Raw genomic sequence first — 15248 nt, 5'->3', positions numbered from 1 at the left:
TGGTAACAAGCACACTCCTTCAGTGAAGCCATGAGTGTTCCACTGGGAGTCTGGGATCCCTCCCTGGGATGAAATGGCACTGAACCTCACTCTGAGCAGGTGGGACGTGCACATCTGGAATTCACACTGCTGGAAAGGGCTCTGTAGTGGGAATTGAAACGGCAGCAGTCACTGGGGGGGACACAAAACCACCCATGACACCCACTCACTCCATGGCCTTGAACACCTATCTGCCTTGCTGGGAGCTCTCTTCAGGCTCCATGTTCACCAGCTGTGATTCTCCAGAATCAGCTCCCCAGAGTCTGCCTCTGATTCTTCACGGGAAACACACCCTGTCTCTCAGGGACACTGCCAGCTCCTCAAAGTCCTACAGGTCTTCAGGATTACTCAGTGCTTCAGGTGCTCTCCAGAGTGCTCTGCACAGCCCAGGCTTTTACCAGGGGAAGCAAATCCATCACATCAGACGTGTGTGCTTAGAGCTTTCTCCCCTCATTTACCCTTTTTAGGGAGTCTGCTGGAGCACTTCTCCCCTCCTGCAGCTTCCTTCCAACATCTGACTCACCAAACACATCTTCATGCTGCAGTGGCTGCTGTTCAGACAATCTGCATTGTCACCTCATCCCAAAAACCACATGAAAATCCAGGCACTCTGCATGGCTCCACCCAAAAGTGAGCTGAGAGCTGAGAAAGGCTAGCAGCTCTACAGCAGGGAGGGACATCTGAAGAAATAAGTACATAGAGAAAATACAGCCAAACCAAACAAACCAAAGCAAGAACCCCACAGGGCACCAGCAGAGCAGTTCCAGGATATTGTGAAATGCAGATGTAATCCTAGAAACAGTATTGTGTACTCCTGAAATGAGTTAAACCATTAAAAAGTGAATTATCTAATTCCTGGTCAGCTGTTTGGACAAAGAAACCCACAATTTTATCATGTGAATGTGGTACACTTCAGAGGATGGGTTAAGTGGTGCACACCCCTCTTTTCACAACCTTCCTCATGGCTGGACTTCTGTATCCACTCCCTGAAACACACAAACCCTTCCACGAGCCAAGCACTGCGGGGCTTGAAAAATGGTATAAAAAACTGGGCTTCAGATTTTCAAACACAGGAAAACATTACGCTGTACCATCCAGAAATTTTCAACTTTGCTCTCATTCTACCCACCTATTCCTTTATTGAAAAAAAACCTGTCAAAACCTCTGAGTAGAGCAGTGAAATGAAAGAACATCAAGTACTCCACAGGTGCCATTGGCACATTAATCTGCTTCAACTAAGAACTGTCAGTGTCTCATCTCTCATAAGTGATTCTTATTAAAATGTGGACCTGAGGTCCAAACTGGAGAATTTATAACCAGACCAACATCCATTTGCAAACAGCTAGCAGCAGCCAAGTGGCTGCCCTCGCACGTGTGATTTTAGATAAGCATGTGGAATGCAAAGCTTTGGATTAAAGGCACAATCCAAGGCACAAGGGTCTGTTGCACCATCCCTCCTCCCTGAGTGCAGACACTAAATCATGAGTACTGCACTTGCCTGCCTGCTAGCATTAGCAGTCCAAGGCATGTGCTTCAGAACCTTACCCAGACATTTCCTCTACAGCACATCACTGATCACAAAGCAAGATTTCAGCACATCTGACTTTTATAAACCCACGTCCCTTTAAGAGGTCAGCCTCAGTCCTGCTAAGCAGAAAACAATTCTAAACAAACATGCAAACCCTTAGTGGCAGCCCACTAAGGCAGAATGGTGCTGTTCAGAAAACAACGAAGTGGTGTAATGATGGGTGTACCTTCTTGTGGAAAACACTGCAGAGGCCTCTCTCCAAATCTGGCAGCTTACAAAGAAGGTTCTGAATCTGACCAAACACGCTGGATTCTGACTGCAGAATTTCAGACACAGCATCAAGCCGGGCATTTATTTCACTGCAAAAGAAGGAGATCAATAATTAAAACTGGTGTTTCTCTGAGGGGAAGGGGGAGGCAGTGAACCTCTTCCTGTGGTTTGTTTTGGGTTGAATTGCTTTAGTCTTTGATTAATGCCATATCCTCACAAGTGGCAGAAGAACTGAGGAATGCAGAGAATTTGGGATTTCATTCCAAATGCAAGCCAGACCCTGGGCTCACCCTGCCCTGTCTGTGCTCACAAGACACACCTCAGTGCCCAATTCTGCTGGTGGCAGCAACTCTGAAAGCCTGAGTGTTGCACCCACGTGTACAGGCGAGTGCAGGAGGATGGGCAGAGGGTTTGGAGCTCACACTGCACCCCTCGTACCACACCTCACCCCAGCAGGCTCTAGACACCCTCACCATTGTTCCCCCCTGTCTGCTCCTGACCACTGACTGTAATTACCTGCATCAGCACTGCACTGGTTTTTCTACCCTTTTTCTTGCTAAAACCTGTAACATTTATCTCCCTATTTCAGGACTGAAGTCACAAAAACATCCTCCTGAAGTGAGAAAACACTTTTTTAATGAGAGGAGGTGATTCCATGGCTCTTGGCAGGTTCCTTACAATCATTCTGTTAAAAGCACAGGGCTGCAGAAATGGACAACTACCACCAAGTTCCACCCAGGTTTTCAGAGTCCTCTCTGCATCCTTCCAACAGAGCCATGGACTGGCTGCAGACTGCAGAGGTTAACTCCATTCCTGCTTTCTGTGCCACCAAATTGCCTTCTTGCTGCTTCTTAGGGAAGTGCTGGGAGTGGGGTCAATGGGGGCACCCAGAGCCCACCCACCCAGGCAGCTCAAGGGGAAATCAGTCCTTTGATGCACACACTCCACATCCCAGACAAGGTGTGCAAAGCAGCCCAGCCCACCTTCTCAGGGACCAGCCAGGTGCTCAGAGCCCAGACAGCACAGGGGGATGGCAACTAAGGATGCCACCCACAGTTAAGATTTTGGGAAGATTGCCTGCCTTGCCCGTGGCTTTTACTGCAGAGGTTTTGGGCCAGTTGCCAGAGTGGCTGCTCAAAAATAGTGTCCATGAGGAAATCAAGGAAATCAGGCACCTCCAGAGGCTGCAGACATTACAACAGTCCAGCAGTCAGAGGCCTCTGGCCCTGAAGACAGCTGAATCAAAGAGCCCTTGAAATTTTATTGCACCTCATGTGAAAGGGGAAATCATGCCTGGGTGTGCTCTCAGCTGAACACAAATCTAACAGCAGATTTTACACATCTCCCCCGTTCCTGTGGGCAGCCAGGCACCCTGGAAGCAGCTCCCACTGGCAGCAGGGGCACAGGGGGGAGCCTGAGCAGGGCTGACAGCAGTGGCAGAGCCACACAACACCTGAGCACACAATGCCACCAAACAGCTGCACTGTGCTGCCGTGAGGGCCCCAGGACGAGGTGAGGATGAGAATCTGACTCCAAGGTCTCAGAGGGCTGAATCACTATTGTATGATCATATATTAAAATAAATTATCTAGTAAAACTATACTAAAGAAAAAGGATAGTCAGAAGACTGGCAAAGAATGATAATGAAATCTTGTGACTGATGGTGATTGGCCATTAAATAAAATAACTCACATGGAACCAATCCAAGCTGCACCTGTTGGTAAACGATCTCCAGCCACATTCCCAAGCAATCAGATAATTATTGCTTTCATTCCTCTCTGAGGCCTCTCAGCTTCCCAGGAGAAGATCCTGGGCAAAGAGGATTTTCCAGAAAATATCCTGCTGCCACTGCAGTGACGTTCTGAGGGGTCAGTGTCACACCCACAGTCCCATTTTCATGGAGAATCACTGATGTGTGCTGCACATGAAACCCTGGAACACCTCTCCTCCACATCAGGGAGTACTGAACTGTTAAATTATACACATTTCTACCTTAAAGAAGATAAAAACCTTAACTTTTCATTATTACAGGCACTGTAAGCAGCAGAACTCTGTTAGGTAATTTAAACAGCACTATTACTATGTGGCCAGCTGGAAACTGGAAACTGGCAGTAATATGTAAAATACATGCAGATATTTGAAAAACTCCTCCCTCCAAAGCTTAATCTGCACTTTAATCATCCTCACATATGGCTGTGTTAGTGGAGTTCCAGTAATCTAAAACTAAGCACCCATGCAGGTTTTCTGCTTTAATCCCACAAATAAGAAAGGGTCAGGAAAATGGCATTCAGTACCAAGTGACCCATTTTTTTTTCCACCTGAAAAGAAAACCTAGTGGGATTCCTATCTCAAAATTCAGAAAGTACAGCTAAGAATTGTGCAAAACAGCACATACCCAGCAGGAAGGAAGGACAGGGATGAGATACCATAAGAACAGATGATGAATTTCAAAGCACGCCTTTAAACGTCAAATGTTTGGATATTTAAAATACAAATATTTAAATTAACAAACATTTCGTTGAGTGCCAGCGTCTAAATATCTGTCTTGCACCGATCAGCTGCTAAGCCATCTCAGAAGGAATTTGCTCTGCACTGCACAGTTTGGGTCTGGAAAAGAATTCCAGCACCAGAAAACCTGGATCTATCATGATGCAAAGAAAGCCAACACCAGCTGAACTGCATGACTGCTTCATGCTGCACTTCGGTGCAATATTAGCCTGTTCTTTCCCATCTGTATAAACCATGCCAGCAATCTGAGCTTTATCCAATTTTCCAAGCAGTCTTCTGTGGAATAATGTAACATAATTCAGTCGACTAAAAGCAATACTCTTACTTCTGCCATATCCTCCATCTAAGAATAGCATCATTAATACAACACTGAAATCACTTTTCAGTGTATTTAAACACAACAAAATCTAACTGCAGAATTGTTATTGCAGTCATTTTAAAGAACTACTTGAAGTGAAATAATGAGATACTCCCCTGCATTATTCTGCTGCCAAATAGTGAACAATACAGAAAATTAGGAAACACGAAGAAGATGTTTGAATCCTGAACTGAAAACTATTTTGACAAAGCAGAAGGCTGCAGACACAAAAGCACTGCACTGAATTAACATCTGAGCAGCCTAAACAGGACTGCTGGTGTGCTAACAGAGACCTGCTGGTCTCTCCTGCACCAGAACAAACCTGACATTTTTAGATGTGACAATAGATCCTTACATTTAGAGACAGTGAAGTTGATATTGTAACTGCTAGGCAAGAACTAAGGACATTTTCATTTGTGTAAGGTACTATTTAAATATCAGGTAAATAAACATAAACTTATCAGAAATCTCTGAACCCGTGCTAAATGCACACAGGATAAATTCATTCATCATGCTAAGATATAATTCAAGAACAGTGTATGCAATTAGGATTATTTCATTAAATCCATCCCAGGACACCAGTGATGTGCAGAACTGTCAGTCACAGGAATTCAACCCCTTAAAAAACTATAATTAAGGGTATGAAACAACAAACATTGCTTTCCATGGACTATGGACTAAATCAAAGCCTAACAGCCTCCTACCTGCAATAAAGAATGAAAATGGATCATTTAAATTACTCACTTATGTATTATGGGGCTTTTTCTGACCTCCCCTCAGACCACGGCTGACAGAAGATTTTGGATGAGCTGATTAAGGTAAGGACCACGTTTAAGGGTACAGAGTGTCCCCTGCCTGTGCCCTCTCCCTTTCATGCCAGGCAGTCAATGCCACCAAAGCCCAGGGAGGATTACACTGAGCAGTCCACAAAGTCAGGATGTCTTTCTGAGAGGAACAGTGGGTTTGTGTTTGCAGAGGAGCTGTGGGGCTGCTGGTGGGTAAAACCAGCACTGGGAGAGAAGAGAAACAATGGGAATGATTCACTGAGTGATCAATGCAAAAAGAGATTTGCTTTAACAAGTAAACTTTGGGTTGGCTGAGAAATGAAATTAGACATTGAAAGGTGAAGGAAACAATGGGAAGAAAACCCCCTAAATTCAGTAAGAATTAAAAATGAAAAGGGAGGGTTGTACATTAGAGGGGAATCTCTGGGATCAGGAGTTCTGGGCAGTCTGAACCTCTCCAGTCCCTCAGCCAAGGGGGAAAGAGAGAAGGGAAATGTGGCTGGGAATTGGGATAAGAAGGAGGCTGCACCTCCAGAAATGGGAGAGACCCCAGGGAATGGCCCATGGCCTCTGCCTTGGTTGGAATAAAGGCAAAGGACTCCTCTGAATCCTGCTTGGGCACAAACCCCTGGTGCTTGTGGGTTGATTTTCCTGGCACTTCCAAAGAACAAGCAGATCCAGCCCAGAGGGCCAGGGGGATGAAGTCCCCAGCACCACCAGGCACAGGCTGCAGTGCCAGCCAAGGCTGTGGCAGTGCCAGCCAAGGCTGCTGTGGCTGGAGCAGGGGCAGGGGTGCCCTTTTCCAGGACTAACATCCGTGCTGGACACCAGCAGAGCACAGCAGCAGGGTCAGGGAGCAGCAGGGTCAGCAGCACCCTCAGCCCTGGAGCCTTCCCAGGTGTGGGCAGCCTGCCTGCCATCCCTGCTTTGCACAGGGAGCCAGGAGCTCCTCTGCAAGGCAGGAGGGGTCACCATCAGCAGGCAGGGGTAAGAGCCTGAATGAGGGATGGGGGACTCCAGGGGCTCTCCAAAATGCAGTTTATGCCATCCAAGAGTCACAGCAGCCCAGGGCTGTGGGTGGCAGAGCTGTGCCCACAGCTGTCAGCTCCAGCTGCAGGCAGCCCTGGAGTCCCTTTGGTTTGGTTACAGTGCATTATTTACTTTTCTGTGCTGAGCATTTTCACACAGCAGAACCAATCTGTACCTGAACTGTTACCTCTAGCCTGTCATAGCTCCTGTAATTCCCATATTCATGGCACTGCTCTCCACTCACTCACAGTCTGCACATCACAGCTAAAGCCAGAAGTTGTTTTTCAGTTTTCTTGCAGTGGGAAATTCTGAGCCCTTTTTTCTCCTTGCCACATTTGTGCCTTGTTTGCCTGTGCTCTCTTCCTGCTTGGTACAAACATCTTTGTGTTTGGGGAGGGTTTATCCTTGCTCTGAGCCATAAAACCCCTTCTAACCAACACACCCTTTGCTCCTTGGTTACCCACTCAGGCTGGCTCAGCAATTCTTTTCTTCCAGATCAAAACTTGCTTCCATCTCTATTCCTTCTCCAGACTCCACATTCAAAAATCTTTCTGCTAGGGATGCATATCTGTGAGACTTTCTTGTCAAACTTTCATCCTCCCCCACCCAGGGGGGCCCAGGTGTGGCACCCCAGGGCCCACACACCCCACCAGCTGCACGAGAGCTGCAGCCAGGAGCATCAGTGACCCCTCTCTGCCCCTCCTGCTCTGCCCCTGTCTCACCCACCTCCCTCTCTGCACTCTGCTCAAACCCACTGCTGTGTGCCCGTCCCACTCAGGACTCACAGACCAATCTCCCTGCCCAGCGTGTCATGAAGATTACTAATGAGGATTACTAATTACTCATGAAGATTTGTGCCCTTCTGTGGACCCCCTGACCTCTGTCCTTCCCTTCACCCCGAGCCCTTGCCCCTCCTGGGTGCTCTGGGATACCCCCCTAACCTCTGCCTTTTTGCCTAAGTGCTGGCTGAGCTAGGAACTGGCTCAGTTATGGGATGAACTGGTTAAATTTTGGTGTGACCGCTGGAATTTTATCCATTAGCACCAATGAAACAGTACAAACAAGGGTAGTTATAAATAGTGCAGTGAAATCCAAGCGAAACCTTTGCTTAAAAAAATGAAGCATCCTTCTGGATCCGTTCACTTCTTTTTTAAGTAATTTACTCCCAGAACTCCTGATGTCTCCTGCCTCTCCAGAGGGGTCCAACAGGAGAGGACAGTCTCCCTGAATGGATCTCAAACACCGAGCAGCAGTACACAAGCACCCTAAACTTTAGCTTCACATCTGTTAAAGGAACGTCCAAAATCTGCAAATGGCAATCAACCACTTTTGTTTATGCTCCTACACCAGTATTTCAGCTAGCTGTGCCTAAAAAGGGAACAATTAGCTACTTTAGCCAACATGAATGGATGCCTGATTGCTCCATTTACAAGGAATTAGACACAGCAAAGAGACCAAAACACAGCTAAGCAAAAATGAATCAATATAAGTGATGATGCTGCAATCTTTTTCTTTCCTACAACAATTTTGAGATCTCAGGCATGTGCTGTAACCTGCATTTGTGCATTTCATACTGGCACTGATTCTATAAAATTGTTATTCTTAGGAGGAAAATTTAGCCCTGCTGTAGGATCAGTGGATTTTATTCACAAATAACTGCTGGGGAAAAAAAAAAATTCTTCTAATCCTGCTCTGGATGAAGATGGTACCAAATGGGAACGAGTTTCAGTCTGAAATAAGATGGGACAAGGACATTTAGACACTTTATTGTACTGCCCTGATATTTTAACTACAAGAACAAGGACAAAGTCAAACTTGAATGACTTTCCTTTAGAATAACAGCAGTGTAAATAAAGCAGCACTCGATGCATTCTAAGTGAGAAAATGCAGAACAAGACATTGCTTTCTATCACAAAACACATGTCATTGCCAATCTCACTGTACAGGGACCCTCCTCTTGCCAGTTCTACAGAACACATCCTCCAAGCAGGTCATGGTGCATTAGTAATGCCAATTCACACCTCCTCTCCTTCAGGAGTGGATGAGGAACTGTCTGTAGTCCTGAACTCTGCAGTTCTGAATTTGCTACACTGACAGTCCTTCTGAGCTCCTGTGGACAAAGCACATTCAGACTAACAGTAATTATCAATACCATCTCACAAGGTTTAGTATTACCAAAGCATCATCTCATCCAGACCTGGAAGAAACTGGGGACAAAGTATGCTGGAATCCCAGGGAAAAAATGGAAATACAGCTCTTGAGAGGTAATTAAAATTTTCTGAAGCACAAGGCAAAGGTTGACATGTTTTTGGCAATTGTCTAAACAGATACAATTTTCTCCTTTCTTAAGATTTAAACAATCAGCTTTACCTAAAATAGATCAGGTTATCTTGCTAAAAATAAATGCAGGCACACCATATGCAACACCAAAGATCCAACAGAGACAAAAGAATATTAAAGAAATACAATCCAGGCACTGGTGGGTCACTTAGCCTGCTTAAACTACCTCAAACACAGAAACCCTCAAACATCTGTAGAGAACACCCCAAAGAGAGAGATTACTGTGCAAACTGGTGTGCTGGTATCAAACAGCCTTCCAGCTTATCTCACACACATCCCTAAGCTTTTACAATTCTGCTCTGGAAATCCTTTTAGCTCAAAGGAAGCACTTTTGCAGCAGAGGCCAGGAGCAGCCAGGTTCTCCCCAGTTCCACAGCAAGGTCTCTCCCTCCTCCCTGCCACCAGAAATCCCTTCTCCAGTTTTGAACTCCACCTCCAGCCAGCCTGGACAAGGCTGTGTGCCTGACAGATCCAAAACAGAGATTTCCAAGGAGCTGTGCAAGAATCACCAGCTGAGCAAGGCACAGACACAAACTCACGCCCAGCCAGGGGAAGGATGCAGTGTTTATTTGTGTATCTGTCTTTCTGCACTGCAGGTGGGCAGTCAGCACTCCTGACACCTGAGGAAGGGAAAGGCAAAGAAGATCCTGGAAGGGAAGGAGGGAGGCGCTGGGTAACTGTGGATAATACAGAGGCAGGGAAGGACACATTCTGCAGAGGTCAGGTTTCAGACTGGCCATGTGCAGGGCAGGGTTTGTACAGGACAACATCCCAAATAAACAAGGATGTTTAAAAAGGGATGAAGGCCAGAGCCAGGTCAGCTCAGCCAGGCCCACGTGAACCTTATCTTTCTCCTCCTCATGTAGGTACTGAAGGAGCAGTGACTTTGACATCAGCCTCAGGGGCTCTGAGATCTATTTCCCACTAGGAAAGAAATTATTTGTAACTGTGGCACTGTGATAATTCACTTGTGGGGAATTTTGGAAAGAATTTGAGATGGAATCTTTGAACTCTTTATGACGATGTGGTTTATTTTTCTTATCTTTTACATGGGCAGGAAGGGTGAGTTCAGCTCACATCTTCACTGCATATCTCAGAAGGTCACAAGACCTTTAGTTACAAGACCTTTGAAGGATTTATTGACCAATAAAACACTGCCAACAAAGGATATTTATGCTTTTAACCCAATCCTTAAATATTTTGTCTCATGGACTCATGCTACAGTGTAATTTCCTTAGCCAACCATGTTATGGCACACAAACCTACAGTGCTGCATTCCAAACTCCTTCTTTACCTCTGGAACTACTTTTATTTTTTCTGTATCTTAAACTCTAAAACTGTCAACTTTCCTTTCCTTAGCTCAACGTGTCTCTGCTATAAACTATAAATGCACATTCTCACTTCAGCACCTGAGTGTGGGAGCCTTTTCCAAGGTCTCAGATCCAATCCTGTGTTTGATCCTCAGCTTTGGCTTTCAGACCCAAAGTTCTGAGAGCTCCCTGCATCTCAGATGGCAGCACTGCACACAGGCCTGGATGCTGAGAGCTGTCCTGAGCCCCCTGGCTGCTCTGGCCCCTCTCCACTGCCCGAGAGGGGACAGCAGCCTCCCCTCACCCACAAATGCTCCAGGCCATCATCCCCTTCTCTTGCACTCACAGACACCAGGTGACAAAGGCACTCGATGGAACTTGGATTTCAGAGGTAGGATAACACTTCTATAACCACAAATACTTAACTTCTGCAGAAGAACAACCTCCCTCTCTCCTCCTAAGAAGCTGATACACTCTTATCTCATTATCTTTGTGTGCCCAGGTGAGTAACTGAGGACACTACACACCTCTTGGTTGAACTTTTTCCTGCCATTTCTTTTTTCCCCAAATGTATACATCTTGTCTCTACATGTATTGCATCACTGGTGATTTAGAGAGTATCTTCAAGTTTGCCCAAATGAGTCTGTACACATTCCATCTTTATTCACCCTAATGTATGGTTTCTTCACAGGAAATTTAGTCATCATCCCAAGTGATTTCCAACTCTAAGGCACAAAGCAGTAATTACAGCCTCTCACTTCTTGATACACCTACTCACGGAGTGGGAAAGATGCAGTACAGGAGCCTTCCTTCCCCTGAGAATGTCACTGCAGGAGGCACAGGTGAATTGCAATTACGAATGTTCTCTGAGTGCGTTTGTGTGCATTCCTGGGAACAACACTGCCAGATGCCTGATGCACCAGCTATGTCAAATTACAACCCGGGAGTCAGAAAGGGAGCAGTACACAGAGCAAAACAGCCTTTTCAGCCTCAAGCAGTACTGAGAAGCACCATCACCTCCAGCCACAGTGGCCTGACAGTGCCCAGCATCACCCTGCAGCAGGAGGAAGGGGAGAGGGGTAAGAGGAGGAAGGAAAACCACGAGCCTGAGAGGCTGGTCCTGCATGGGACAAGGGAGAATTTAAACTGAATACACTGCTGGAAGTGCTGGGGAAGCAGTTTCTGCCTGCTGTGCTGGGTAGGAGGAAGAGCTCCGTTTCCCTGAGGAGGGGTGGCTGAGCTGCTGCCCCACGGGCGTGGTCACTCCCTGTGGTCACTCCCTGTGGTCACTCGCTGTGGCCAGCCCCGGGAGGAGCCCAGCCAGCTCCTGCCCAGGACCATCCTCAATGCTCTGGCTCCCTCCACTGACAGCTGCACACACACACCCGGCATGTCTGCAGGGCAGGGAGGGAAATAAACTGATTTATTTACATTTATCCCTGCAAAGCAGCCCTGAAATGCCACCTAAATGCTTTTCATGACACAATGCCCTGGTTAACTCCCATGCTGTTTAGGATGGTTACATCAAAAGCCTTTGGAAGTGGGAAAGATACACGAAAGCTATTATCAGAAGAAATAAAAAAAACAACAACAAAAAAAGGGCCACTGAAATTAACTTACTAGAAAAAGGCTAATAATAAAATTAAGCAGTGATGCTGCAGAAGTACAGTGCTTTAACATACCAGATTTGGTCAAGGAAAAAAAAAATGCTTCTGAAGAAACAGTTGTAAATTACCAACAACAGCAAGATGCTAAAACAATGGTATATCTCACAATTAAACGTGTCAAAAAAAGTAATTACCATTAAAACTGCTTAATTGATGTACAACAGTAAAACAGAGGGGAAAAATACTGTGGATAACCAAGTCAAAATATCTGCTGTATGCTACAAGTGAAGGGAACAAAGTGACACCTCCAGTGAACTGTACATTGACAATGCTCAGGAGGCACATATTCAAATGAATGGATCCAAAAACTCAAACTGAGGGCAGCCCATGGACACAGCACTGCTATTTACACACATTCAACCACAGCACTCCAACTGAGTCTGCCAAGAGAAATCAGAGAAGATAGAGTCCATTTCAGAACTGAGACAAGAGAGCAGCAGCATAGCACTGCTGCAAAGCACAGCATTTCTGCAGCACTGATCAATCAGGCACAGGTCCAAACACTGGAGGGGCCAAATAACCTTCACCTTGCAGGATTAATAAAAGGAACCCTCTCCTGTGCAATACATCGTCCACAGGGATAACAAAGGCAGCCAGAGCTACCTCAGAGGAAATTAAACACATTAGGGATGGAAATACTTGTGAGGCAGGGGAGAACCCAACATTAATTGGCAAGTTTGGGAACAAAACAACTTCCAATCCCAGGTCATCCTCATTCATTGCCTGAAAAAGGGAACAGAATTAGAATGGTGCCCACTGATTCCTGCAGAGGCATTTCTACCTTGGTCCAAACCCATCACTACTTCTCTCAGCCCAAAAGAGGGGTTTAACTCCTGCAAACCTACACAGAGCACCCATCCCTGCTAGTGTGCCATTGGCTGTGCAGACTCTGCTGTGCATCTCAGCTCCTGGGGACAAACAACTTCCCTGGGCATTCTCAGGGTCATGCCAGAAGCAGAGGCTGAGCCCAGCACCAGGCACCACTCACCCCACTTTCAGCAGAGGCTGAGCCCAGCACCAGGCACCACTCACCTCACTTTCAGCAGAGGATTTGGCCAGCACCAGGCACCACTCACCCCACTTTCAGCAGAGGCTGAGCCCAGCACCAAGCACCACTCACCCCACTTTCATCAAGGGCTGAGCCCAGCACCAGGCACCACTCACCCCACTTTCATCAAGGGCTGAGCCCAGCACCAGGCACCACTCACCCCACTTTCAGCAGAGGATTTGCCCAGCACCAGGCACCACTCACCCCACTTTCAGCAGAGGCTGGGTCACCCACTTCTTCAACCTTCGACGTCCAAACGCAGTCCTAGTGTGATCCAACACCCAGAGCAGGCTTCCTTTTGTTTTCATGTCAGTCTGAAATAATGACAATAACTTTGTTCTTTTACCTGGTCTGTCAGTTTGGCACCTGGAGGATGCTCACATTATTCAAAACATTGATTTTGGGCTTTAAGATATGGCAACTGCACATTCATTATCAATTCTATTCATCAACAATGCCTTACGTGAAGAACCTCCAGGAGTTGTAAAATCCTTCAGTATGTTTTTCCTTTGGCTGAAAATGGTTTTTAGGAAATGACCAGGGGAAATTAAACAGTTAAAATAAGTCTGTGCACAAAGTTCTGAGCAGGAGCACCAAAACAAGCCCTGCTGCAGACATCACTCAGCTGCAGTTGCTGAAGACATTAAACTTCAGGAAAGTTCTTTGTCAGTCAAAGTGCAGCACAGCTCCTAACTCACACTGAAAGTTAGTACAGATTAACTTCATTTCTGCTTCTGAAGATGTTCTCTCCCTTCAGTCTGATTCCATTGAAAATCATTTAATTATGGGTCAAATTTGCAAACCTGATGAACTTCATTGGGAAAAGTATGTCAAACAGCCATGAACATCTCAGCATTTATTAAAAAAGGTTACATTTGTCCTTACCTGATTCTGTAAAATTTCAAGATTTTTCATTGTTGTCCCATTAATTGTCATGTATTCTGTTTCACTGGACAACCGTTTGAAATTGCTGGGGAGAGGAATTTCAGATATTTTATCTTAATTTTGGGCAAGGGCAGAGCACTGAAACAATCTCAGGTTTCTCACAGTGGAGAATTCAACAGCTTCACAGATAAATTTGTAAAAGTCAAGCAAGAAATTAAAATCTCTTCAAATAAAGAACTGAACACTAGTGACTTCTTTTACCTTTCTGCTTGGGAAAATAAAATTTCAGACTCACTTCCCCATCTCCTACAATGACTCTGACAAAGCTCTGAATACAGTCCAGCCCTCCTGTTATCCAACCCTTTCCCACTAAGTGGTTAACTTACTCAGTTTACAATTCAGCAGTGACAGGACTACCAATTAATACTTCAAGAATGGAACAAATTTTTAACACAACTCATCATCAAAATATTGTATCAAAATACATATTTCTTTTTATAACTACTGCAAATTTAAACAGCTTGCAAGTGCATTTAAGGAAAACAGAAATAGGGGAGGCTGAAACTACTTGGTTTTGTTTCAATATGAAATAACCACCACCAAAATTACCTGAGTTTTGGATACCCCTTAGCAGAACTGGATGAGACCAAGCCAAAGGCTGTGTTGCCTTGGAATCAGCATCAATAAAACACTGGTGTTAGCTGTGCAGTCCCATGAGGCCTGACAACCATTCCAGTCTCAGGCACACAGGCAGCAGTCAGGACTGGGCAGTGCCACATCCCCACTAAATGCTTCTGACAAGCCAAGCCATGATTGTGGTTCATCATCCTGCTGGCTGCCCTTTGCACAGAATCCAGGGCACTCTCTGCTCTCCAAGACTAAGCACAGCCACTTGCTGGGGAAGATTTCCAACAGTTTCCCTGACTTCTCTGACCCACAACAAGTTTTTCAGTGCATTCCACTTTAAACCCTCTGGAAAAGTACTTGAATGCTCTACCTTTCCCTGTTACACACACAGCTGCTTTGCTGCTACACTAAAGACAAGAACAGCACCAAAACTTTCAGAAATGTGAAATATTCAGAGACTAATCTTATATATTTATGTCATGTGCAGGTGCTTGGGCCTGCTACCAAATTTTTTCCTAAATAATGGGTCAAATTAGAAGTATTTTCCACAGAATTGTAAAAAAAGCAGATTCAACTGAGGGCCCTCAAGAAGTTTAATGACAGATTGGAAGTACAGCTGACTCAGAACTGTACCCACAGTCATAATTATTCTGCTTTGTGTGCTATTTCAGAAACCAAGGAAGTTGACCAGCAAAAGAAAACACTGGAGGCAAAACCAACACACTTTCCAAATTACACAATATTGTAAGCAACAAAATACAATACTTCTTTTTATTATCCTCAGTCACAACTGCTGACACTGGCAGAAATTAATGAGGAATGACTTCTGCCTGGCTCCCACTCCCTGCATGAAA

At 45.5% G+C, this 15248-nt stretch overlaps 1 protein-coding gene across 6 annotated transcripts in view; it reads right to left on the bottom strand.

Moving 5' to 3' along the window:
* MSH3 (mutS homolog 3) overlaps positions 1-15248 on the bottom strand; it is a 102006-nt gene that overhangs the window by 40176 nt on the left and 46582 nt on the right. For all 6 annotated transcript variants that reach the window (XM_050987455.1, XM_050987450.1, XM_050987453.1 and 3 more), the window contains exons 11-13: positions 13768-13852; positions 13087-13196; positions 1794-1926 (exon numbers count right to left, since the gene is read on the bottom strand). In XM_050987455.1, coding sequence (XP_050843412.1) covers positions 1794-1926; positions 13087-13196; positions 13768-13852 — 328 coding nt within the window. The remainder of the gene's footprint in view (positions 1-1793; positions 1927-13086; positions 13197-13767; positions 13853-15248) is intronic.

This window comes from Serinus canaria, chromosome Z, assembly GCF_022539315.1.
Source record: "Serinus canaria isolate serCan28SL12 chromosome Z, serCan2020, whole genome shotgun sequence".
NCBI lineage: Eukaryota > Metazoa > Chordata > Aves > Passeriformes > Fringillidae > Serinus > Serinus canaria.
This window is presented reverse-complemented; position numbering and strand designations above follow the sequence as displayed.